Below are 25,749 nucleotides of genomic sequence, written 5' to 3' on the forward strand. Positions count from 1 at the left end.
TAACCTGAACGAAACATCTTCGCACAACAGCTCATAAGGAGCAGCATAAACGACTTGGCACGCTCATAAACTCCAAATTGTGCAAACACTGAAATGTTTAAATGTTCAAATGTGTGTGAAATCTTATGGGACTTCACTGCTAAGGTCATCAGTCCCTAAACTTACATACTACTTAACCTAAATTATCCTAAGGACAAACACACACACCCATGCCCGAGGGAGGAGTCGAACCTCCGCTGGGACCAGCCGCACAGTCCATGCCTGCAGCGCCCAAGACCCCTTGGCTAATCCCGCGGGGCCGAACACTGAAATGAAACGACTTGCAGCTCCACCACGAATTTGCTATTGAGATGTTGTACTGGACTGGGAAAAACCTCAGCTATTTAGTAAATGTTTTTTTCTCTGACAAAGCAACCACCCACATATTTGTGGAACGTTAATCAAAAATGGCTGGTTCAAATGGCTCTGAGCACTATGGGACTTAACATCTATGGTCATCAGTCCCCTAGAACTACTTAAACCTAACTACCCTAAGGACATCACACAACACCCAGTCATCACGAGGCAGAGAAAATCCCTGACCCCGCTGGGAATCGAACCCGGGAACCTGGGCGTGTGAAGCGAGGACGCTACCGCACGACCACGAGCTGCAGACGAACGTTAATCGGCACAACTTTCGCACTCGAGCTTCAGACAACCCTCGCTGATTTTGGGAACATATCATATACAGTGAAAAGGTGAATGTGTGGTGTGCGATGATAAAAGAGAGCGCAGTTTGTCCATTTTTCTTCATCGAGCAAGCAGTAACAGGAATCCTTTATCTGGATGTTCTTGAGGAATTAGTAGTCCCTCAGCGTGTTCCCTTTCAGCCAAACGGTGTACCACCGCACTGGGGTTTATATGTTCGTGACTTCCTAGACCAAAGCCACGCGGGGTAGACGTGCGGTCTGGGGCCCCTTGCCACGGTTCGCGAGGCTACCTCCGTCGGAGGTTCGAGTCCTCCCTTGGGGATGGGTGTTTGTGCTATCCTTAGCATAAGTTAGTTTAAATTAGATTAAGTAGTGTGTAAGTGTAGTAGTGTCTGGCGTGAGGTCGGTCGCTTGACGGCGCGTTCTACATCTACATCTACATTTATACTCCGCAAGCCACCCAACGGTGTGTGGCGGAGGGCACTTTACGTGCCACTGTCATTACCTCCCTTTCCTGTTCCAATCGCGTATGGTTCGCGGGAAGAACGACTGTCTGAAAGCCTCCGTGCGCGCTCGAATCTCTCTAATTTTACATTCGTGATCTCCTCGGGAGGTATAAGTAGGGGGAATAAATATATTCGATACCTCATCCAGAAACCCACCCTCTCGAAACCTGGCGAGCAAGCCACACCGCGATGCAGAGCGCCTCTCTTGCAGAGTCTGCCACTTGAGTTTGTTAAACATCTCCGTAACGCTATCACGGTTACCAAATAACCCTGTGACGAAACGCGCCGCTCTTCTTTGGATCTTCTCTATCTCCTCCGTCAACCCGATCTGGTACGGATCCCACACTGATGAGCAATACTCAAGTATAGGTCGAACGAGTGTTTTGTAAGCCACCTCCTTTGTTGATGGACTACATTTTCTAAGGACTCTCCTAATGAATCTCAACCTGGTACCCGCCTTACCAACAATTAATTTTATATGATCGTTCCACTTCAAATCGTTCCGCACACATACTCCCAGATATTTTACAGAAGCAACTGCTACCAGTGTTTTATCCGCTGTCATATAATCATACAATAAAGGATCCTTCTTTCTATGTATTCGCAATACATTACATTTGTCTATGTTAAGGGTCAGTTGCCACTCCCTGCACCAAGTGCCTATCCGCTGCAGATCTTCCTGCATTTCGCTACAATTTTCTAATGCTGCAACTTCTCTGTATACTACAGCATCATCCGCGAAAAGCCGCATGGGACTTCCGACACTATCTACTAGGTTCGGCGCGGCCCTGCCCGTTGCCGGCGCGCCGTAAGGCACGGAGGCTCGCACTAGGGAGTATCGCTTCCAGTCGGACGTGCCGCGGCAGTCCCCACACAGGGAAGTGATGCGTCTCTTATAGCCTCTCCTTCCCAAGTGGCTCTTTCCGCCTTCCCGTGGTGCCAGATGTTAAGCTCGGCATTCTGCCTTGCGACAAAAGGGAAAGCTGCGACCCAACCCGATGCGAAAGCTAAGGGTGGGTGGCACAGGGGGAGCTGTGTCAAGGGACCGAACACCAGTCCCTCTCTGTTCGCAGGGCACAGACCAGCAGGTGCTCTGCATGCCGGAGACCTCGTTTGGCGGCGTGGGATCGCGGCGCGATTCGGCAAGGGTGCTTCGCCGCGGCCCTGAGTAACCGGGGCGTGTTCTGCCAAACCCAGGAGGTGGTGACATCGCCTGGGCTAGGTTAGATGAGTCCAGACCACTGAACGACTGGATGACCGACCCACCACCTGAGTAGGAGTGGGTTCTTGGCCCAGAGGAGGAAGCTCGGGCTAGTAAGTGGCGAAGGGCGAGAGGTGCATCCGCCTCTCCGGAGTGCGGGGTGCACTTGCCGAGGAGCGTCGGGTGAAATCGACGATGACGGAGCCACCAACGGGGACCAGTGCGCTGGCAACGGCGCGCTGAACCCTGTAGTTCGAAGAGTGCCCTTTGCCCTTGGCCTTGGGGCGAGGCCGGTGGGTGAGCTGCCTTTTTGTCCCCTCCCCCCCCCCCCCCCCCCATGCCAGAGGAGCCGGTCTGGGGTAAGAGACGGGCTCCCATCTTTTATCACTCATTTATTCATGATGGCGACAATTGAAACGGGTGATTCGTGTGCGTCGAAACGCGCTTCTACTGCACCTGATCCCTCTCCCCACGACGAGCTGGGACAGGCAGAGAGTGAGACAGTGACACAGAGGCACGGCAGAATTTCACTGCTCTTAGAGCAAAATGTGAAAAATGGTAAGATAAGCCAGGAGGCTCTGTCTATCATCAAAAATGAACTTACAGCATGGGCGATTGCTCATGCAAAACTTGAAGGACGGGTGGAAGAGTTAGAGAAGGAAAACAGCAGATTGCGGAACCAACCGGTCAAGACCTGGGCAGCAGTGGCTGCGCAAGCGCCAATCAAGCCAAACACAACTAAAGAGACAATAGACAAAGTAGCCAAGAGAACAGACACTGCGGTCTTTCTCAGGACTCTGCCTGGGCAAGACACCAGTGTGAAGAAAATTCAGGAGCTATTCACGAAAACAATCAACCCAGCAAAAGACAAAATCAGAATAAAGAGAATTAAACCAAGCAAAAATTCGGTAATTGTGGAGGTAGCTTCGGTGGAGGACAAAGACAAGTTACTAAACAACCAAAAACTAAATTCAGTAGTCAAGTGTGAACCTCCAAAGAAGAGAAATCCCCTAGTAATCCACTACAACGTGCCCACCATAATGACTGACGAAGAACTTACAGACACATTAAGAGAGCAAAACTTTGATAACATAAATGGGGAAGAATTTAAAAACAGTTTCAAATTAAGATTCAAGACGGGGCCTCGGGGCGTGATGTTATTCATCACGTTGCCAAGGTCACGGCACCAGTGTGGAGAAAGATCACGGCAATGGGCAGATTATACGTTGGCTTCCATTCGGTCGACGTCAGGGATTACATCGTGGTACCTCGCTGCCACAACTGTGGTGACCTGGACCACATTCTAAGGCTTTGTACCAGGGAGTCGGCTTGTACGAAGTGTGGAACAAACGGACATAACCGCAAAGACTGCAAAGCAGCAGTGCTCTGCATTCCCTGCAAAAGCCGCGGAAAAAAGTCATGTGGAGCAACGGGACGTAATTGCCCAACATATCGAATGCTAGAGCATCGATTGATCTCTAGAATCGATTATGGCTGATCACAGCCCACAAAACAGGATGCCAAAGCGCAAATCTCTGAGAAAGAGGAGGCGGGACGCTATGAGGGCAACCAGATTTAAGAACTTCTTGATGGCGCTCTCGGGCGCCACTAAGACAGAAGTAATAGACAAGGCCATCCAAACAGAGCCTTACATGATTGACAGCAGTATACAGACAGATCTCCCCGCAATGGGCATAGATCCCGCCCCTCAACGCCGGCGAACAAAGCCGACAGTCCGTCTGAAGCGGCAAGGGCATCCTATGACTGTAACAATCCCAACAGGAAATCAATCTAAAGAAACTCAACCTATTCAAGACAATGCAGTCACAAGTCTGAAGTCCACAACACAGAGCATTCCAGTGGTCAGATTGCCACCTGTGGACCCGGTAAGGGTGTACCCCAATATCGAGTACACGATGCAACTGGCTAGGCTGGAAGGGCCGATTACCCTGGCCACTGCCGTACGACATGTGGTCCGTGTAGGACATGAAGAGGGTAGGAAGGTAACCTTCTCGGTAATGGAGGCTGTGGACAGAATTCAGCTAAAGTCAGTGAATCTCCCCTCTGAATTCGGAGCCCTGTGGGACCTGCTAAAGAAAGTCTTTGAGAGACATGGTGAGAAGTTAGACCTCCAGGACATTTACGAACAGGCTGTACTGGCAAATGGACGAATTGCTTTCGACTGGAGTAAGACCTGGCCAGACGACCACATGCACACATACTTCCCATGACGATTGAAATAACAATTGGACAATTAAACACGCACAATAGCCGACTTGTGATGCAGGAGTTCCGTAAAGAGGTGGAGGAGAGGAGACTGGATGTGCTCTGCCTACAGGAGCCGTACTCCCAAGCTGGAAAAATAGCTTTCGCTGCCGCAACATGGCAAATTGTCAGCAGAGGGGAGGATCCAAGAGCGGCGATAGCAGTTACAAATAAACTTCTGAGGGTCACCATGCTCTCACAATTTACAACTAGTCACTGCAACGTCGTGGAGCTTCAGTCACCAGTGGGAGTAATTATTCTTATAAACACGTACTTCCAATACGGAGACGAGATTGAGCAGCATTTAGAACATCTGGCAAGAGTTACCACGGCGTTGCGGGGACGGAAGATAGTGATAACAGCTGACGTAAATGCAAAATCCCCCTTGTGGTACAGCGGCACCAGAGATGCAAACGGGGACAAAGTGGAAGAGTTTATCATGGCATCACAGCTCGTGGTGGCCAACAAGCCGGGCAATCCTCCCACCTACGCAGCAGGAGGAGGACAGGGCACGAACATAGACGTAACCCTACGCAGCAGGAGGAGGACAGGGCACGAACATAGACGTTACCCTAACATCTCCTAACGCAGCAAACCTTACACAAAGTTGGAAAGTCGTGAGCAATGCCATCACGACTGACCATAATTTAATAACTTTCACTTTAGGTGAAAGGGAGTGCCGCTGGACCATGGGATGAGAAGTACAATTCAATTATAACAAAGCGGATTGGGAACGCCTAGCAAGGGAGTGCGACATTCCTGCCTTACCAGAAGGTGACGTACATCAAGACATAGACGTGGACGAAAGAGTTGAGGAACTGGTAGGCACAGTACATAGAGCGGTGAGGGCCGCTGTACCAACCAGGAGGAAGGCCATGGCGGCCTCACCGTCACCATGGTCGGCCGAATTAGAGGAATTACGTCAGTCTGTCAGGAGGCTAAGGAGGAACTACCAGCGCAGTGTCGTCTGGCTGGAAAGGCAAATATGGCAGTTGCAATGTAGGGAGGCCAAGCAGAGATTTCAGAAGGAACCACGCGAAGTAAGACTGCATAGCTGGGAGAGCTATGCGTTGAACCAGTTGGTTTTAGACTCTTGGGGTCTCCCCTATAAATTAGTGAGGGAAAAAATCCGCTCTCCCCTGGAGCTATCAACAGTCAGGCAGGGGGACAGGATGACGGAATCTTGGCAGGAGACTGCCTCCTCCGGTCCTCCTCCGGTCCCTGCTGCCTGACGACAATGTGGATGGAGAAACTGTAAGCCAGCAGCAACTGCGAGATGCAGACCCAGAAGAATACAACAACGACACAGCAGTCTATCCCTTCTCGGAAGACGAGGTGGCTGCACAAATAAGATCCCTAAAAAGAGGGAAAGCTCCAGGACCAGACGGAATTGTGGCTGAGGTGGTGCAATTTCTGGTACCCCAGCTAATCGCGCCGCTAACTCACCTCTTTAACGAGTGCCTCAGACAAAGGAAGTTCCCCAAGAGGTGGAAAACCGCGAACGTGGTCATAATAAAAAAGGGACCAGAAAAAGACCAGGCCGAAGTCAAATCATACAGGCCGTATTTGCCTATTGGACCTGTTCGGGAAGCTTTTGGACAAACTGCTGGCTGACAGATTGACGGCTCACCGGGTGCTGTGCGGGATGAGCGACAGGCAGTTCGGCTTCAGGCCGGGGCGGTCGGCATCTGATGCTATCTCTCTGGCAGCTGAGGTCTGTGGCTCAACCACACACAAGTACGTCGTTGGCATCATGGTGGATATCAGTGGCACCTTCGACAACCTGTGGTGGCCTTCGCTCTTCTCCTGTCTGTGGGAGAAAGAGTGTCCAGGGCCGCTATATGGGTGTCTGCGGAGCTATTGTAAGGATCGGGAGGCATGGCTATCATCCCCTAGCGGGAGAATTGGGGAAGTAACTACCAAAGGGTGTCCCCAAGGCTCTGTTCTGGGACCCCTTTTCTGGGACATCCATTTGGAACCATTGCCAGACAGACTACAGCAAAGTGAAGAAGTGCTAGAGGTGATAGCCTACGCAGATGACCTCCTCCTGCTGGTCGGCAGTCGCAGCCGAGAAGACATCGAACCAAAGATCGAAAGGGCCATAGAGAAACTGCACCAATGGTGCCAAAATACAAAGATGAAAATATCTCCAAGTAAATCTACATACTTACTGCTAAAAGGTCAGCTAATCAGGAATCCCACTGTTAGAATAGATGGCTCACCAATTCTTCGGCGACAGGAGATGCGATACTTGGGGGTCATAATTGACAAGAGATGGAACTTCGGGAAACACATAAAAACCGTAACCCAGAGAGCTCTCCAACTACTAAACAATCTCATTTCCATTGGATATAAAAGATTTCATCTCCCTCCTCATCTCATAAAAATTTATCACAATAGCATTCTAACCTCAGTAGTGGGTTACGGCTCGGGTGTCTGGGCGCACAGGCTCACGCGGGTCGTGCCCGCCATGACCGTGAGAAGAGTCCAAAGAAGCATGATTTTAAGATCTGTGGGGGCCTACAGAACATCACCGGGGGGAGCTCTGTTAGTCATAATGGGGCTCTGCCCGCTAGATATCAAGATACGTCAGCAAGCGGCATGGTACTGGACCAAAAAGGGAAACAGGGAGAAAATAATTGAGATCATGGATGTGAGCGTGGAGGATAAGAGAGAAATACGAAATAGAGGGGAGGAACTTTGGCAGAGGGCTTGGGAGGAAGAAGAAACGGGGAGAAGAACCTTCCAGTTCCTACCTGACGTAAAAGAGCGTGGGGGCATGAAATATTTTGAACCTACACGAGGACTTATTCACTTTCTCACTGGTCATGAACCGTATCCGACATATCTATGTCGGTTTGGGAAAAGGGCAACCCCCGAGTGTGACTGTGGTGCGGCAGAGGGAACTCCCGACCATATGGTTTTCGAGTGCCCTCTCTTCAATGATGTCGCGACAACACTCCGAGACAGACTTCCGAACACTGACACATGCCATCTACTTAGACAAGAAGACACTTTTCATAATTTAAATGCTCTGGCAGATGAGGTATCACGGAAAGTGTTAACAGAATACCTGAGGGTAGGAAACTGCAGCGAATACCAACTTTGGCCAGCCCAGTCCCAGGGGCATGCTCCACGGGGTTAGCTCGTGGAGCCTGGCTATTTTAAGTAGTTTTGTACTTTACTGGCACACCTGTGACACTGCAGTTAGTAGTTATTCTAGGTTAGATACTTAACAAGTAGGTTAATTAAACTGCCCATTGTTGTAGAAATTTACCACACTGTAGTAGTTTAAACTGTAGTTCACTAACATACCTGTAACATTAAGCTGCATTATAACCCAATTTTATGTAGCAATTAATGGCCCACTAATCATGTTAGGAGGTGGGTTAATATGTATAACTAGTATTGTTGTGGAAATAAAGATTTAAAAAAAAAGTTGTGTGTAAGCCTAAGGACCGATGACCTCTGCAGTTTGGTCCCATAGAACTTACCACAAGTTTCTAAAATTTCCTAGAATAAACCTCTCAATGGGGTTTACATGTTCGCGATTTCCTAGACCAAACCTCTCCATAGCGATGGATAAGACATAAACGACCAATTAAGTGGCCACTGTGACCTCCGGACGTAGCTGCTCAGAATTTCTTGCCATGGGATTGTGCAAAAGACACTGTGTGTCTCTCCCCCGTACATGAACTTGGCGATCTCCACAGAAGAATCGTGGATGCAATAGCCATCATCACGCCAGGCACGTTTGTGCACACTTAGGTTGAGGAAGAGTACCGTCTATACGTTTTACGGGTTAAAAAAGGAGCCAATTGTGCCTTGACAGAGCAGGTCATGGTACATTTGTTTTTCCTCCACATCTAGTGTATCACCATGGCTCTTGTGTTCCTGACACCGCTGGGAGCATGCCTATCAGTTGGTTTGTAGCTACAGCACCGCGCCGAGGTGAGGTGTGACCATGTGGTACAATGGAAGGCAGTCTGGTCATCCGAACTGCAGTGACAACAACTTCTTGGAGCCGAAGGGCGGTGGACAACAGTGGAAAAGTCGTCAGTGTCGCACCAGCGCCATGCATGGCGCGCCGGCCGAGCTTTCTGTGTATCGGTGCCGCTCGCACATGTTGTTACTGGTGACCATGTAGACGGAGGAAGGGTCAGCTGCCGTCGCCATCAGATGGCTGCTGTGGCAGAGTAGAAGGCACTTCGAAATGGCCACAGAAGGAGAACACTACTAGCAATTTGGAGTACGAAAACAACCACCTGGAGAGACAAAGCAGGAAGCATGGGGCAGAGAAGCGAGGTAGCCTGGTGAATGGACAGCTAATGCTGGTGGTAGCTTGCTTTCAACACGAGGCTTCGTTCCAGCTGGAGCAGCGGATGATGCTTGGCCCCACAGAACCAGGGAATGCAGAATTCTGCGAGAGATGAGATGGGCGCTGTTGTGTGTTTTCGGATACGCCAGCCAGAGGATGTGTGTTTGGTGTGACTAGTGCTAGGTTGCATATGACTGATTCAGGGCTGACCTGCTTAAGTCGTCTTTAATTACGTTTGTGAAATACAGTGTATTCAGTGTGGGCCTAGTGTGTTCAGTTGAAAATGTTAGATCTGATCGAAGTATGTATAGTCAGATTTCATTTTACATTGCTGTTGGATTTAAATGTTTTAGTGTTCGTATCTTCTGTGGGTAGCAGAGTGTACGTGGGGTTACTTTCACTGTGGATTTTGTCTCTCTTGTATTGCCTGTCTAGTATTAAGTAAGGTGTCGGCTTTGGTTGGATGCATACTAGGATTTGGTTCTAAGGTCAAATCTTTAATAGGCTATTCTCGTATCCTCCTTTCACTGTCTGTTATTTGTGTAATTCCTGCTACTTTTATTGTAAGGTTGAATAAATTCAGAGGGGCTGATTTACTGATACTCTGTTCTGTTGTATTTTGTATTATGGTGTTGTTGGCTTGGTAAATTAATCTGTGTTCCCTTTATTGTAATGTCGATTTATTCCAGTGCGGTAAGTCACTTCAAGGTATATTACCTTGTATTAGGTCTTAAGTGATATTTTGTTAATTTGAGCTCTGAGTTCTATGGTTGCTTCTTATTCTGTATACGCTTTGGGCTGTTCATACTTGTTAATAAATTGAATTACGCGTGGTTTAGAATTTACTCTCGCACAACTTGCAGCCATTGTCATTCCCGCCGTTTGGTGCGCCACGCCATGTAGAAGTGTATTCTTTTTTTGTACAAACAGGAACAGGACTCATGTACTACTATCCTGTACGCGGGTCGTCATGCTATGAACGATGATTATTTTAAGATTATCAAAGTTATCAATGTTGCCAGAAAATAGAACTAAACTTTTACTCAGCTTTAAAGTTCAGATAGTTCCTATTAACTCATTCATCTAAATTTGAACATAGCAGTTATTGTTTTGAAGTTGATGTTTGCAAGAACTGTTGAAAAGAGGATAATCTGGCAAATAACAGTAATCTGTTTCTTATTTTATGATACCGATTGATTTTTGTGCGTAGGTTATTTGAATCGATGTTTTGGCTGCCGAATTCCAGTGACGAAACAGTGTTTTAATGCTTATTTGAAGGCATATTTCAATAAATGAATGTTAAGAATGATATTTAGGAATTTAGAAAGATTTATCTATTGGAGTTTGTCACAGTAAGACTTACGACGATGTGCACAGCATCATTATTGCCGTGTTGCATACAGTAGTTACAGATTCATTTATTACTCTGTTAATCACCATAGTAAGAAATTCAAAACTATATTTCAAAACTATATTCAAAACTAAATTTTACGACCCCTTAAATACAAAATTTGGTTGTGCACGAATAGTGTCTGAAGTCAGCAGTACGAGAATAAATGATTCTGGTGAGACCCCAGTTCTAATAACAACTAACTGTCTTAAAAGCAGTCTCTTCGCTTTAGGACGTACTCTTTAGTGCTCTTTAGTATTTCACTGAAATACGAATATTAATCAACCATGCTCCCAGCTAATCAATCAAAACTGAATTTAATCTGAGATTTCTTTTGTTAAATCTTTGTTAAGAAACTGTAATAAATTGTCGCTCTGGTGATTATTTCCGCACTTGAACTTATCATTTAGCTTAGAATTCCACGGAATTTGTGTCTTGTTGATTTATGAGGTACATGTATCACGAGAAAAATACACTCTAAGACAAGAAAAAGGTGGTTCATCACGGAGGAGTTATCCGAATGGAACGAAAATCGGTATATGTGATGTACATGTACAGACAAACAACTGATTACAATTTCAGAAATAAAACTGGATGGTTTATTCAAAAGAAAGAGCTTCACATACTGAGCAAGTCAACAATGCGTTAGTCCACCTCTGCCCTTAAGCAAGTAGTCATTTGGCTTGGCACTGATTGATAGAGGTTTTGGATGTCCTCCTGAGCGATATCGCACCACATTCTGTCCAATTGACGCGTTTAGGTCGTCAAAATGATGAGCTGGTTTCAAGACCCTACCCATAATGGCTGCTAACGTTCTCTTTTGGGTAGAGATCCGACGACTCTGTTCACCAATGAAGAGTTTGACAAGCACGAAAACAAGCAGAAGAAACTCTCGCGTGTGTGGGTGGCCGTTATCTTGCTGAAATGTAAGCCCAGGATGGCTTGCTTGAAAGGTCACTGCTGGATTCCTTTCATGTTAATTTCTTAAATCTGTTGTCATTTACGGCATAAATTCCTCTTCTAAATTTACTGTGGCGTTTCTGACTATCTTTGAGGAGACTGAGTAGTGGAACGTGTTACTTTTACACATAAACAAGAACGATCTGTCACACTACTACACTTCAAAACACAGTTTATATGTAATTCATGTCACACAGTCTCATACGGAACCTACATCCGCTTTCTTTTATATACTGTATTTGATAAGATACTGTCATCCCCCTTCCCTTCTGTGTGAGAGGATGAATGAGCAAATGTATTTCTAGTTGCATGCTTGAGGGTAGCAGACAAGCCTGTCTGCTAGAGAACAGTAGGACCAACGTCGGAACAGGTAGCTACGCTTTCTAAAAGCAGAGAGGTTTCTATCCTTAGTATGGTCCTGTCCATCCCTTGTAATGTTGGTATGGGAAGCTGCCTCTCCGGTCACTTCCGTTTTGTGTAGGGAAGCACCCTTGGTAGGAGCCCAGGTCAGTCTGTCCGCGGTGAGCGTCTGAAGTGGTAAGATCTCCGGCTAAGCCCGTGTCTGCTAATGGATTTCTTAAGTTCAGCTCTAAAATATCTAATGTTATCTTAAAATTGCAACGCAGTGTTCTCGCTTCCCACGCCCGGGCTCCCGGGTTCGATTCCCGGCGGGGTCAGGGATTTTCTCTGCCTCGTGATGGCTGGGTGTTGTGTGCTGTCCTTAGGTTAGTTAGGTTTAAGTAGTTCTAAGTTCTAGGGGACTGATGACCATAGATGTTAAGTCCCATAGCGCTCAGAGCCATTTGAGCAACGCAGTGTAAGTCGAGTGTGAAGTTCAGAGTATCTTCCGTTAGTTGCTTTGTCACTACTTTGTGAGTAAAATGGAACCATGTATTGATCAGTAACTCTAACTAAGATCATCAATCTTAAATGCGAATGTGCGTGAGATTATAACGTCTCGTCTTGACAATATTTTTCAATATAGCAACTTTTCTTTATGTTCAACCCACGTGCAGTGTACTTTGTGAGACCAGTACCACGTGCTTATACAATAGTTTGACCCATCAGGTTAATAGTAAGACGATAGTAACCAGTTCGTGGTTTTTCTTTTGTAAATTGCGTTTCGATGTAATTTATTTTAATTATCAAAATTATTGTGGAATTACACTCTTTGTGTAAACCAAGTTGACCAAGTGAAGCTTGTGGTGTAAGCATCAAAGTAGCCCTCAGCTATTCTTTTCGGGAAGATTTCACAGAGAGTTGATATGAATTTAGTATACCAGTGTGTGGTAATTTCATGACGGACAGGATTGCGCTACGAACGTAACTTCTTTGGGTGAAAATTGAATCGGTTGGTTGTTGTTAATTTCCTCTTGCATATGTTTCAACGTTCTTCATGTGTTATTTTATGAATGCAGTGTTGTATGTAGTCTCCCAATCTTGGCTCCCTATTTGATGTGTTCCGTAAGATTACAAACTCACATTTCCACAATCCTAAATAAGGCACCAGTTTAGTTATGAATCAAGTTTGATATGCTGAAATCTTAACAGAACAATGATCAATGTTAAAATAAATGTCCAAATATAAACTGATTTATTTCGTTTTATTTAAATTGTCTTTATATATATATCACCGGTTATTGTAAGATGAGTACTAAAAGATTATAATTAATGTTAGTCTGGTTGGGAATTTGGTAAGCTGGACTGGATACCTGGTGAAACAGTTGCGCAGTAATGCAAGCTTAACTTCCTCAGATAGCTCACAGCTTTTAACCCACTTTTATGGTCTTGAATATCAGCACCGCTTACACCTCAAATTAATGCAACAACATTACATGCTATCAAGGGCAACAAAGCGGAGCGTAGAATATCCTCGACGTATCGCTGTGATTTAAGGGGCCGCGGATGACTCCAAAGGGTTTCGGCTATGAAAAAAAATAACACCCCAGGCTATAATTCCTGTCTGTCAGGTCGTATGGTGGGACACAAGACAGGTTGTTATGCCACTGCTGTCTGGGGTATCCCCAGACACATCTTAGCTGGTCATCGGAGCTCAGTTCGAAGCGGGACTCATCACTGAAGACAGTTCTACCACACCCAATGAGATTCCAGGCCGAAAACGTGTCTGGAGACGCCGTGGGCAGTGGTAGAATGCCAACGTGACCTTCGCCCGCCATATGGCCAGATAACGAGGAGTGGTGGCCTGGAGTGCCGTTTCTTTTCGTAGCAGGTCGCCGGATCTTCACCCTATTGAGAAGGCTCGGTGTATTATGTATCATTGGCAGGACATTCCGACCAGCTTGGGATTTTAACATTCTAACGCGCCAGTTAGACAGAATTTGATGCGATATCACTCAGGAGGACATCCAACAACTCTGTCAATCAATGCGAAGTCGAATAACTGCTTGCCTAAGGGCCAGAGGAGGATTAATTGACTTGATAAGCATGCGAAGCTCTTTCTCTTGAATAAGTCATCCAATGTTTCTGAAATTGTAGTGATTTGTTTGTCTGCACATATGCATTACATTTACCGATTTCCGTGTAATTTGGATAATTCCTTCGTGATGCGTCGCTTGTTTCTTATCTTAGAGTGTATTTAAGCATAAAGTGGGAGAGTAGCACGTTCCGACTGTTTGTAAACGGGATGTAATTTATTAATGTGAAAGTTAATAACTTCAGTTTTAAAAATTTCACGTAAAATAGACAGATCGACTTCGAGAATGCAGGCAGAACTTTCACTCTAACGAGTTACGAGCAGACAGAGAACTGCTTAGCCACGAGAAAAATAGTAACAACAACAATGACGGTGCAATAGTAAATTGTGTCTCCATAAAACAGGAACACTGGACTCGCATTCGGAAGGACGACGGTTCAATCCCGCGTCCGCCCATCCTGATTTAGGTTTTCCGTGATTTCCCTAAATCACTCCAGGCAAATGCCGGGATGGTTCCTCTGAAAGGGCACGGCCGACTTCCTTCCCCGTCCTTCCCTAATCCGATGAGACCGATGACCACGCTGTCTGGTCTCCTTCCCCAAAACCAACCAACCAACCATAAAACAGGATATTGCATATTCTGTGCTAGAATTTTTGGAGGGGATAATCGTGTATCATATGGGTGCAGACGGAATCCATGAATGTGTCACTGGAACACAGTGATTAAAATGTTCCAGGCTTTAACTAGCCGAAAGTAAGCAAGAAGAATCAGAATAGAAAGGCCTGAATCCATACATATTACAAATTGGATACATTTACGTGCGTATGTATGTTCCACATCTCTTCCTAAACCTCCGGATCGATTTCAACGGCCGGCCGTGGTGGCCGAGCGGTTCTAGGCGCTTCAGTCTGGAACCGCGCGACTGCTACGGTCGCAGGTTCTAATCCTGCCTTGGGCATGGATGTGTGTGATGTCCTTAGGTTAGTTAGATTTAAGTAGTTGTAAGTTCTAGGGGGTGATGACCTCATATGTTAAGTACCATAGTGCTCAGAGCCATTTGAACCTTTTTTTTTCGATTCCGACGAAACTTGACACACATATCACTTACTGTATGCAGGAAACCACTGTGGTGGTAAGAACCACATATCTATGAAAGGGGTGAGGGCGAAGACGAAGCGTAGCTCACGATGCGCAAATAGCGCCCCCCCCCCCCCACCCACCCACAAAATTTTGAAAGGGAAAAGGTTATCGCTTAGTATATTTTCGCTGTTCAAGCGGTGAAACTGCCGAATCAGGCATGACTTTTAAATTATTACTTATTTACTGCCACTCTGTTTGCAACACATTTAACAGATAATATTTACATATACCATTGAATGTAGTTACTGAAATATATCATTGTACGACACATAGTTCAGGTGATATGATGTTATAAACATCGGGCTGCGTGAAAACGAAACAGTAGGCCGAAATTCGCTACAGATCATGTGAAATATGTATACAAATATGTCTGAAATATGTTAAATATGTGTCAAGTAGATGAAGTTAAGGAAATCTGCTACCTAGGCAGCAAAATAACCCATGACGGACGGGGCGAGGAGCACATAAAAAGCGGATTAGCACTGTCAAAAAGCGCATTCCTGGCCAAGAGAAATCTACTGATGCCAAATATGGGCCTCGACTTGAGGAAGATATTTCAGAGAATGTTCGTTTAGAGCACAGCATTGTATGGTAGTGAAGCCCGCCCGATTGGCCGTGCGGTCTAACGCACGGCTTTCCGGGCGGGAAGGAGCGCCTGGTCCCCGGCACGAATCCGCCCGGCGGATTAGTGTCGAGGTCTGGTGAACCAACCAGTCTGTGGATGGTTTTAGGCGGTTTCCCATCTGCCTCGGCGAATGCCGGCTGGTTCCCCTTATTCCGCCTCAGTTACACTATGTCGGAGATTGCTGCACAAACAAGTTCTCCACGTACGCGTACACCACCATTACTCTACCACACAAACAGAGGGGTTACACTCGTCTGGTGTGAGATGTTCCCTGGGGGGGCGGGGGGGGGGGGGGGGTCCACCGGGGGCCGAATTGCACAATAACCCTGGGTTCGGTGTGGGGTGGCGGAGGGGTGAAGTGGACTGCGGTAGTCGTCATGGGGTTGTGGACCAGTGCGGCTGCGGCGGGGACGGAGCCTCTCCGTCGTTTCTAGGTCCCCGGTTAACATACAATGGTAGTGAAGCATGGACTGTGGGAAAACCGGAGCAGAAGAGAATCAGAGCATTTGAGATGTGATGCTACAGACGAATGTTGAAAATTTGGTGGTTTGATGCGGTATGCAATGAGGATTTCTCCGTAGAATCGGCGAGGGAAGCAATATGTGGAAAACATTGACAAGAAGAAGGGACAGGTCGATAGGGCATCTGTTAAGGCATCACGGAACAACTTCGATAGTATTAGAGGAGGCTGTAGAGGTAAAAACTGTTGAAGAAGAGAGATATTGGAATACATCCAACAAACAACTGAGGACGTAGGTTGCAAGTGCCATTCTGAGATGAAGATATTGGCACAGAAGAGCGATTTGTAGCATCAAGCAGATCGGAAGACTGATGATAAAAAAAATTTCGTCCGAAATTCCACTAAATGCTTTTACCGAATTTTATTTCAAGGAATTGGTTCAGGAGCCAACGCTTGCGAAACCATTTAGTGACCATTTGTGACAACTAATTCTGAGCAAATTGGGAGCATCATGACGATTACAAGGATTTTTGTAGCGAGATTGAATAACCTAACACCCAAATTCACTGCGAATCATAGAAAAAAATGCCTGTTTTAAAAAAGGAGACAACAGTTCGCTTCACGACTTCATAATACATAATCTTTCCAAACTATGTAAGCTTAGACCAGATGTCAATTCAATTAAAAAAATTAGTATCGACAGCAATCGAGCGATTCATAACAACAGATGAGTAACACACAGAACTGCTATCCGATGGCGCACAAAACAGGTCACTGTTGAAAAAGAAACGAAAGAAAGCCACGTGAAATTTAAAACAATACAATATCTCCAAGACTGGTGATGTTTTGTAAAAATTCAAAATTTATCGTACGTGGACAAACCCATGAATAAGAAGCTCCTCTTAAACCACCAAACTTGGTGCACATTTCACTTCCTATCTGGAAAGAAATATTGTGGAGGTAAGGACCAGCTAACTCTTATTCGGTTGGATGTGATAACGTTGAGACAGAAGGAGCAGATTAAGATGGACAGACAGAGTGGGTGAAAGATGAGATGGATACCGATAGGGAGGACTAGGAGATGCTTAGAGAGAGGGGGAGAGGAAAATGGATAGAAAAGGAAGAAAAGGGTATTAGAGGAGACAGGAAAGAGGAGTACATGGTTAGAGAGAAGGTGGAGAAACGGATGGAGAGGGAGAGGGGGAGGAAGAAATGGGCAGAGAAAAGAGAGATGGACAGAGAGGGGAGAGGAGGAGATAGAGACAGAAAGAGAAGAGGAGGAGACGGATAGAGACAGGGAGGAGGAAGAGATGGAAAGCGAGAGGGGACAGGACGAGGTAGACAGAGAGAGGTGTAAGGAGGAGATGCACTGATAGAAGACTAAAATAAATGCCTACCCGAGCAACGTCGAGTACTCAGCTAGAGTTAAACAATACAGTGGAGTGGTTTGGAACGCGCAAAATCTAGGAGTCCGTCGGCAGCCCTCGTCGGGTTGAGGAGCCAAGTCGTGGCCATGTGGGACGGAGGTGCTGTTTTAAAACTGTTACCATTTCGGCAGTCTGAAGTTACTGATCCTTCGTGATTAACCATGTGTCTTATCCGGTAAGCACAACCTACATACCATTCGGAAGTGCGATCTCTTGCGCGGGCGTTGAACTCTGCTAAGACATTTCCCTGTTTTTCTGATTGGGTATTGCGGATTAGTGAGGGAGCTATTGTTCGGTGAAAAGAGGCTCCAGAGAATAGATGCGAATCCTTAGTTAGCTGGAGGTGGTTTTAAATAAAAGAAATGGAACTGAAAGGGTAAACACCAATTTATTTCATTTGTTGCCTTGCAATTTTGAGAGTGAAATTTTTGTGTGACTTTTTCCCTATTGATTTAACATGTATTCCTGTTTTGTTGTGGTGGTGATTATCGGCGAGAGATGCTAGTAACCAGTTAGAAGCGGTGTATAGAACTGTTAACAGTGAACACATTCCAATCCAGTGGTTAGCTCTTGGAATCTTGCTAGAAAGTAAGCACCTACATAGCTGTTATTTATTGACTTTGGAGTGTTGAGAGGTGTTTTTTGTGTCTCGTAGGCCATTTTCAGACTGGCGATCATTAATTAGACTAACTTACACGCGTAACAGAGCAGGGAATTAATCCGGGACCGCCAATAAACGTTTCGTATTAAATCTGCGGAGGCGTAAGTCTCGTAATTTGCCTCTGACGCCGCTCATCACAGATAGGGCATGGAGTCAGTATGGCTTCGCACGGGGGCACGGAAGCTGCGAGCCACGGACGAAAGAAACGTTTCAATCTGTATAGTCTCTAATCACGCCTAAAACCTGTTCTTAGTTTTAATAGGGTTACGATTTTGCTTGAAACAGGCGAAACTTTTGTGTCCGGTAAAATTTCCGACCTCAGCACTGTCATGTGCAGTGCTTTGCGAAACAGAAGTGCCAACGCAGTGGGTGCTGACATTGCCGGGTTCCCACTGGCGTATTGCCGCTAGAAGCAGCCCAGTCCGTCTGCTGTCAAACGGCAATTAATGTAAGGCTTTCTGAAGGTACAAGACGCTCTGGTGTGGTTGTAAGCGGTGTGCTGTCTTAAGCAAACAGTTTAACTTAACCCAAATAAAACTATCTTGCCCTGTGTAAAGAAACTATGCCTTATAACATAGTAATAACTCAAATAACACACCTATTAATGCAGTCTGATTTCGATAAGAGAAAAGATATTTACATGAGAGTTAAATTCGTTATGGAAAGGTATCAGATGCGATAGTTACAACAGTCAGATATGAAACACAGAATAACACTGGCAGTATGAATTAAAATCCGTTGAAAGACGACATAGCTCCAAAGACTTGAATAAGCATTGTTTGTCGGGTCGTACTAAACACCTCAAGATATAGAGGGTGGACAAAAATATGGAAACACCAAAAACACAGAACATCACCATGACTAATACTGTGTAGCAAAAATCGTCGGCATTCAAAACGGCTACCAGTCGTCTTAGGACGGATACATGCAGGTCCTGTATTGTTTTTAAGGGAATCTTATACGATTCTTACTGCAAAATAAGGGTAAATTCGTGTAATGATGATTGAAGTGGATATTGGTCATACACCCATCTCTCCAAAGTGTACCACCAAGGCTCAATAATATTGTGATCTTGTGACGGTGATCGTCAGGCGAGACGTGACAATTTAGCCTCGTACTCACAAAGCCACAGCTGTACGATGCCAGCTGTGTGAACAGGAACCCCATCCTCCTGGAACACAGCCTCACCATTTAACATTGTACCATGAGATGGACCTGATCAGCCACATTGGCCACATTCCTTTGGCAGTAGTGCGACCTTGCTGGGTACCCATGGGGTGCATGGAACACTGCGATATGGCTGCGCAAAGCACCACCGAACCCCAGCCATGTTTCACTATTGGGACGCAAGCTCGGCCATAAGTTGGAAACAGTGTGCAACAAGGCTCACCAACCAAATGACTTTCTTCCATTGCTCCATTGTCCAGGTTTTCTAGCTTTGCACAGCGTTTTCCTGTTACGGGCGGTTGTATCACTGATGAATGGTTTTGGAACTTCAGCTGGCCCTGCAATTCTCTGTTTATGTGGCACCCATGGTGTTATTTTGGTGCTGAGTACCTCTCGCGAGGGCGATATTCAATTCTGCAGTGACTTTTGCATCTGTCATCCTCTTATTTATAGTCACAATTCTCGTCAATGGCCGTCGCCCACGATCACTCAAAATACATATTCGTCCTCATTGTGAGTTAGCGGATGATGTTTTCCGCTTTCACTTTATGCGATATGAGTCTTCGGTACGCTACAGCTTGATACGCAAACACCTCGGCTAACTTGGTTACGGAAGCATTCACCATACAAGTGCCAACCACTTACCCACGTTCGAATTCACATAGCTCTGAGTTAATGGACTCACAAATATATGTAACATGGTGCTGATCAAGACTGACACTTGCGATATATTGAGGACATTGCAGAGGTGCCGTTCGCTGTCAAATACACTGAAGCGCCAAAGGAACTGGTATAGGCATGCGTATTGAAATACTGAGATGCGTAACAGACAGAATAGGGCGCTGCGATCGGCAACGCCTATATAAGACATGTCTCAGGTGCAGTTATTAGATCGGCTACTGCTGCTACAATGGCAGGTTATCAAAATTTAAGTGAGTTTGAACGTGGTGCTATAGTCGGCGCACGAGCGATGGAATAAAGCTTTTCCGAGGTAAGGATATAGTTGGGATTTTCCCGTACGACCATTTCACGAGTGTACCGTGAATATCAGGAAGCCAGTAAAAAAACAAATCTCGGACATCGCTGCCGCCGGAAAAAGATCCTGCAAGAACGGGACCAACGACGACTGAAGACAACCGTTCAACGTGACGGAAGTGCAGCCCTTCCCCAGAACTGCTGCAGATTTCAATGCTGGGTCATCAACAAGTGTCAGCGTGCGAACCATTCAACGAAACATCATCGATATGGGCTTCCGAAGCCGAAAGCCCTCACGTGCACTCTTGATGACTGCACGACACAAAGCTTTACGCTTCGCCTGGGCGCATCAACATTGACATTGGACTGTTGATGGATGGAAACATGTTGCCTGGTCGCACGAGTCTCGTTTCAAATTCTATCGAGGGGATGGTCGTCTACGGGTATGGAGACAACCTCACTAATCCATGGAACGTGCGTGACAGCAGGGGACAGTTCATGCTGTTGGAGGCTCTGTAATGGTGTGGGGCGCGTGCAGTAGGAATGGTATGGGACTCCTTATACGTCTCGATACGACTCTGATAGGTGACACTTACATAAGTATCCTGTCTGATCACCTGGGTCCATTGATGTCTATTGTGAATTGTGCATTCCGATTGACATTCCAGCAGGACAATGGAACACCTCACACGTCCAGAATTGCTGCACAGTGGCTCCAGGAACACTCTTCCGAGTTTAAACACTTCCGCTGGCCACCAAATTCCCGAGATATGAACATTATTGAGCATATTTTGGATGCCTTACAACGTGCTGCTCAGAAGAGATGTTCAACCCCTCGTACTCGTAGGGATTTCTGGTCAGCCCTGTAGGATTCATGGTGTCAGTTCCCTCTAACACTACTTCGGACGTTAGTCGAGTCCATGCCATATTGTGTTGCGGCACTTCAGCATGCTCCCGGGGGCCCTGCAGGATATTAGGCAGGTGTACCAGTTTCTTTGGCTCTTCACTTCCGCTGTATAACAGTTCAAACTGCAGACTTGGCTAGCTTCTGCATGCATTTTCGAAGAGCCATTTCTCGCAATGTTTTCATATTTTTGTCCAACCCCTGTACTCTACTTGAAGTAGTTTGTGAGACACGAACAAAAACACTTTTGTGGAACCAGCCTCAGATTCACTCCAACCAGCATTCGTCGTCAGAACCTACATTTGTATCTGAAACTGCGTGCATGAGAACGGAATATTTATCGGTGAAAGTATGAGGTACCATTTGAGAAGTGAAATATTTACTGGGATTCATCTAATGCGATAGTGACTTGTGTGGAAGGTTGCGTCTCATAACTCGCGATCACGAAATGGTGCAGGTCAAAAGTTTGTCCCGATTCACACTTAAATACTGAATAAATGAGGCGGGAAAGTAGAAACGACAAATAGTAGTTAAACTGAAACTGTACTGTTGACCTAAAACGATCATAATATTGAAACACATGTCCCCTTGGCGTCACAAAGACACGTGATCAGCTGCATCGAACGTGACACCTTCACATGAAATCAATACCATAGACTACTCACAGTAAATCATTCAGCGAACTAAACTGATGAAAAGAACGTTTGAAATTCTTGTACAATTTTTAGGATTTAGTGACAGAAGTCCATTTCTGTAACCAGGTTCGAATCTAGTGACGTCACACATCGTTAGCTGCATCGCGCGATGAATACATATTCGCTTCGCGATTCGTATCGAGTTTAGCAGGACGAAACCAATGTAAATCTAGCCGTAGCATGAAGCACCTCACGAATAATTTAACAGTGCGTCTTTGCACACGAACAGTCTCTTCATAAACCGTAATAAGTCGAACAACCTCATGAAGAAACTGCAAGTTCGCGGCAACTGCAATTAACACCAACTAGCTGTCTCTACGAAACTAGGGCGTCGATGACCTCACTGTTTAACGTCCTATTTCAAAAACCACCATCACCATCATCACCACCACTATCATCATCATCATCACCATCATCCAGGAAGCTCCTGGAACAAGATTATTTGAATGCAATTAGGCAGCGTTCGTTCCAATTGCCCGAGTGCCGATTGGTCGGCTCCCCCCAAAACACGTGACCAACGGTTCCCCTACTAACACTAAGAGACACACCACTAAGATCATGATTGCCTGTTGTCGATGATGGCTATAGAAAAATATCTGGAAAGCATTTGCAAATACTTCTCCCCGATATAAAAAAAAAATTGAAAGTACCAGTTTTAACAGGCATCCTTAAAGAGTTCATCCTAAGAAGAAGCGGTTACGGGGCACCTTGTGGAAGGCGGCGACCCCGCCGTTGCGGTGGTGGTGGCCGTCGTTCTCGGTGACGAAGTGGATGTTCTCCCCGAGGCGGAAGCTGGCGCAGCCCACGCGCCCCGACACGCGGCCCATCACGCCGCTCAGCGACAGCGCCGAGTGCTCCACATAGTCTGCGTCACCACAACAACACCTCCACCACCCGCGTCTCATAGCGATTGGGACTGCAAGGCAAATCACTGGGAAGTTCATTGGCGTTAATCTGCTACCACTTCATATCCTTGCAGCTCTGAGAGAGAAACGAATAAATAAATTATGTGCTATATGGCCAAGAACTCTGTGGTCATGCCTCTTAGCGTGCCCTAAAGGATCTCCCAAAACTTTGGCATCATAAATTATGCATCAGAGCCAATTGACAAATACTGAAGTATGAAGCTAACTTTCGCATGACGTGTCACGGCCAAGTAGAAATCTGTAATACGCAGAAAGAGCAGCTACAGTATAATACAGGAGGTAACTGAAATATACAACGAGACGAACGAAAATGCCACTTTCATTCTAAGACAATAATAGTAAGTGGCGCCCAAAAAGTTTCGCCGGCCGGTGTGGTCGAGCGGTTCTAGGCGCTACTGTCTGGAACCGCGCGACCGCTACGGTCGCAGGTTCGAATCCTGCCTCGGTAGTGGATGTGTGTGATGTCCTTAGGTTAGTTAGGTTTAAGTAGTTCTAAGTTCTAGGGGACTGATGACCTCAGATGTTAGGTCCCATAGTGCTTAGAGCCGCTTGAACCATTTTGATGAGTGTTCAAAGAGGAGGACCACTAAAACGATCACGTTCGACAGTACTGGGCGTGCTCCCACATGACGGGAGGCCGAAACATGCAATGCACCCTGGAACATTGTCCAGCACGACTGTCGGCAGTGATCACGCTTCCTTTTACGAACAATTTCCCACCTCTCGTAATGTCCAGGGTACCACCACGAACCGTGGTCACTTCAGCTGTAGAATGTTTCAGAACAAATGACAATATGTGCTGGAGTGGGATTCGAAACCGGATTTCCCAATTCTACATCTACATCTACATCCATACTCTGCAAGCCACCTGACGGTGTGTGGTGGAGGGTACCCTGAGTACCTCTATCGGTTCTCCCTTCTATTCCAGTCTCGTATTGTTCGTGGAAAGAAAGATTGTCGGTATGCCTCTGTGTGGGCTCTAATCCCTCTGATTTTATCCTCATGGTCTCTTCGCGAGATATACGTAGGAGGGAGCAATATACTGCTTGACTCTTCGGTGAAGGTATGTTCTCGAAACTTCAAAAAAAGCCCGTACCGAGCTACTGAGCGTCTCTCCTGCAGAGTCTTCCACTGGAATTTATCTGTCATCTCCATAACGCTTTCGCGATTACTAAATGATACTGTACCGAAGCGATGGATCTTCTCTATCTCTTCTATCAACCGTATCTGGTACGGATCCCACACCGGTGAGCAGAATTCAGGCAGTGGGCGAACAAGTGTACCGTAACCTACTTCCTTTGTTTTCGGACTGCATTTCCTTAGGATTCTTCCAGTGAATCTCAGTCGGGCATCTGCTTTACCGATTATCAACTTCATATGATTATCCCATTTTAATCACTCCTAATACCTACTCCCATATAATTTATGGAATTAAATGCTTCCAGTTGCTGACCTGATATATTGTAGCTAAATGATAAGGGATCTTTCTTTCTACGTATTCTCAGCACATTACACTTGTCTACATTGACATTCGATTGTCATTCCCTGCACCATGCGTCAATTCGTTGCAGATCCTCCTGCATTTCAGTGCAATTTTCCATCGTTACAACCTCTCTATATACTACAGCATCATCCGCAAGAAGCCTCAGTGAACTTCCGATGTTATCCACAAGGTCATTTATGTATATTGTGAATAGCAACGGTCCTACGATACTCCCCTGCGGCACACCTGAAAACACTCTCACTTCGGAAGCCTTCTCTCCATTGAGAATGACATGCTGCGTTCTGTTATCTAAGAACTCTTCAATCCAATCACACAACTGGTCTGATAGTCCAGATGCTCTAACTTTGCTCATTAAACGACTGTGGGGAACTGTATCAAACGCCTTGCGGAATTCAAGAACCACGGCATCTACCTGGGAACCCGTGTCGTGGGCGAATAGCGCGAGCTGGGTTTCACACGATCCTCTTTTTCGAAACCCATACTGATTCCTACAGAGTATATTTCAGTCTCCAGAAAAGTAATTATATTCGAACATAAAACGTGTTCCATAGTTCTACAACTGGTCGACGTTAGAGATATAGTTCTATAACTCTGCACATCTGTTCGACGACCCTTCTCGAAAACGGGGATGACCTGTGCCCTTTTCCAATCTTTTGGAACGCTACGCTCTTCTAGAGACTTACGGTACACCGCTGCAAGAAGGGGGCAAGTTCCTTCGCGTACTCTGTGTAAAATCGAAGTGGTGTCTCATCAGGTCCAGCGGCCTTTCCTCTTTTGAGTGCTTTTAATTGTTTTTCTATCCCTCTGTCATCTATTTCGATATCTACCATTTTGTCATAACGACACTACAGATAGTTAACTCAGATTCCACCCCGCGAGCGAGGCTTTCCGTCTTCACCAACTCCGCTAACAACCTGTAATCACAGTGGTTAAGACGAAAAAAAAATGGCTCTGAGCACTATGGGACTTAACATCTGTGGTCATCAGTCCCCTAGAACTTAGACCTATTTAAACCTAACTAACCTAAGGACATCACACACATCCATGCCCGAGGCAGGATTCGAACCTGCGACCGTAGCAGTCACGCGGTTCCGGACTGAGTGCCTAGAACCGCTAGACCACCGCGGCCGGCGGGTTAAGACGACCACTCGCGACAAGTGGGAAATCCGTTTTCGAGTCTCACTCCAGCACAAAGTGTCATTGGTTCTGAAATATTCTACAGCTGCGGAACCATAATCGCAGTTTGCGAGTTCGTTCATAACTGAATGCTGCTGGAGTGTCAACTCACTGTCTCGGACACTGTACTGCAGTAAATTACTGCGTTTGTATGAAACGTAAACAGTCGAGATGTGGGAAAAACGTATTGAAGATTTAGGAAGGAACAATTAAAGTTCATTAAAATATCAGTCTTGGTTGGCGACACACTTGGAAGGCGCCCTGGAGGTCCTTTTCCGGAATGTCTTCCGTCATATCTTGGATGCTGCTTTGACCTCTGCTTCTG

At 46.0% G+C, this 25,749-nt stretch overlaps 1 protein-coding gene across 1 annotated transcript in view; it reads right to left on the reverse strand.

Moving 5' to 3' along the window:
• Positions 1 to 25,749, reverse strand: part of LOC126456240 (galactose mutarotase-like) — a 92,270-nt gene that overhangs the window by 51,824 nt on the left and 14,697 nt on the right. Inside the window, exon 2 of the mRNA XM_050091993.1 lies at positions 22,526 to 22,683. Within this exon, the coding sequence (XP_049947950.1) occupies positions 22,526 to 22,683 (158 nt within the window). The remainder of the gene's footprint in view (positions 1 to 22,525; positions 22,684 to 25,749) is intronic.

The sequence above is a fragment of the Schistocerca serialis genome, chromosome 2 (genome assembly GCF_023864345.2).
Source record: "Schistocerca serialis cubense isolate TAMUIC-IGC-003099 chromosome 2, iqSchSeri2.2, whole genome shotgun sequence".
NCBI lineage: Eukaryota > Metazoa > Arthropoda > Insecta > Orthoptera > Acrididae > Schistocerca > Schistocerca serialis.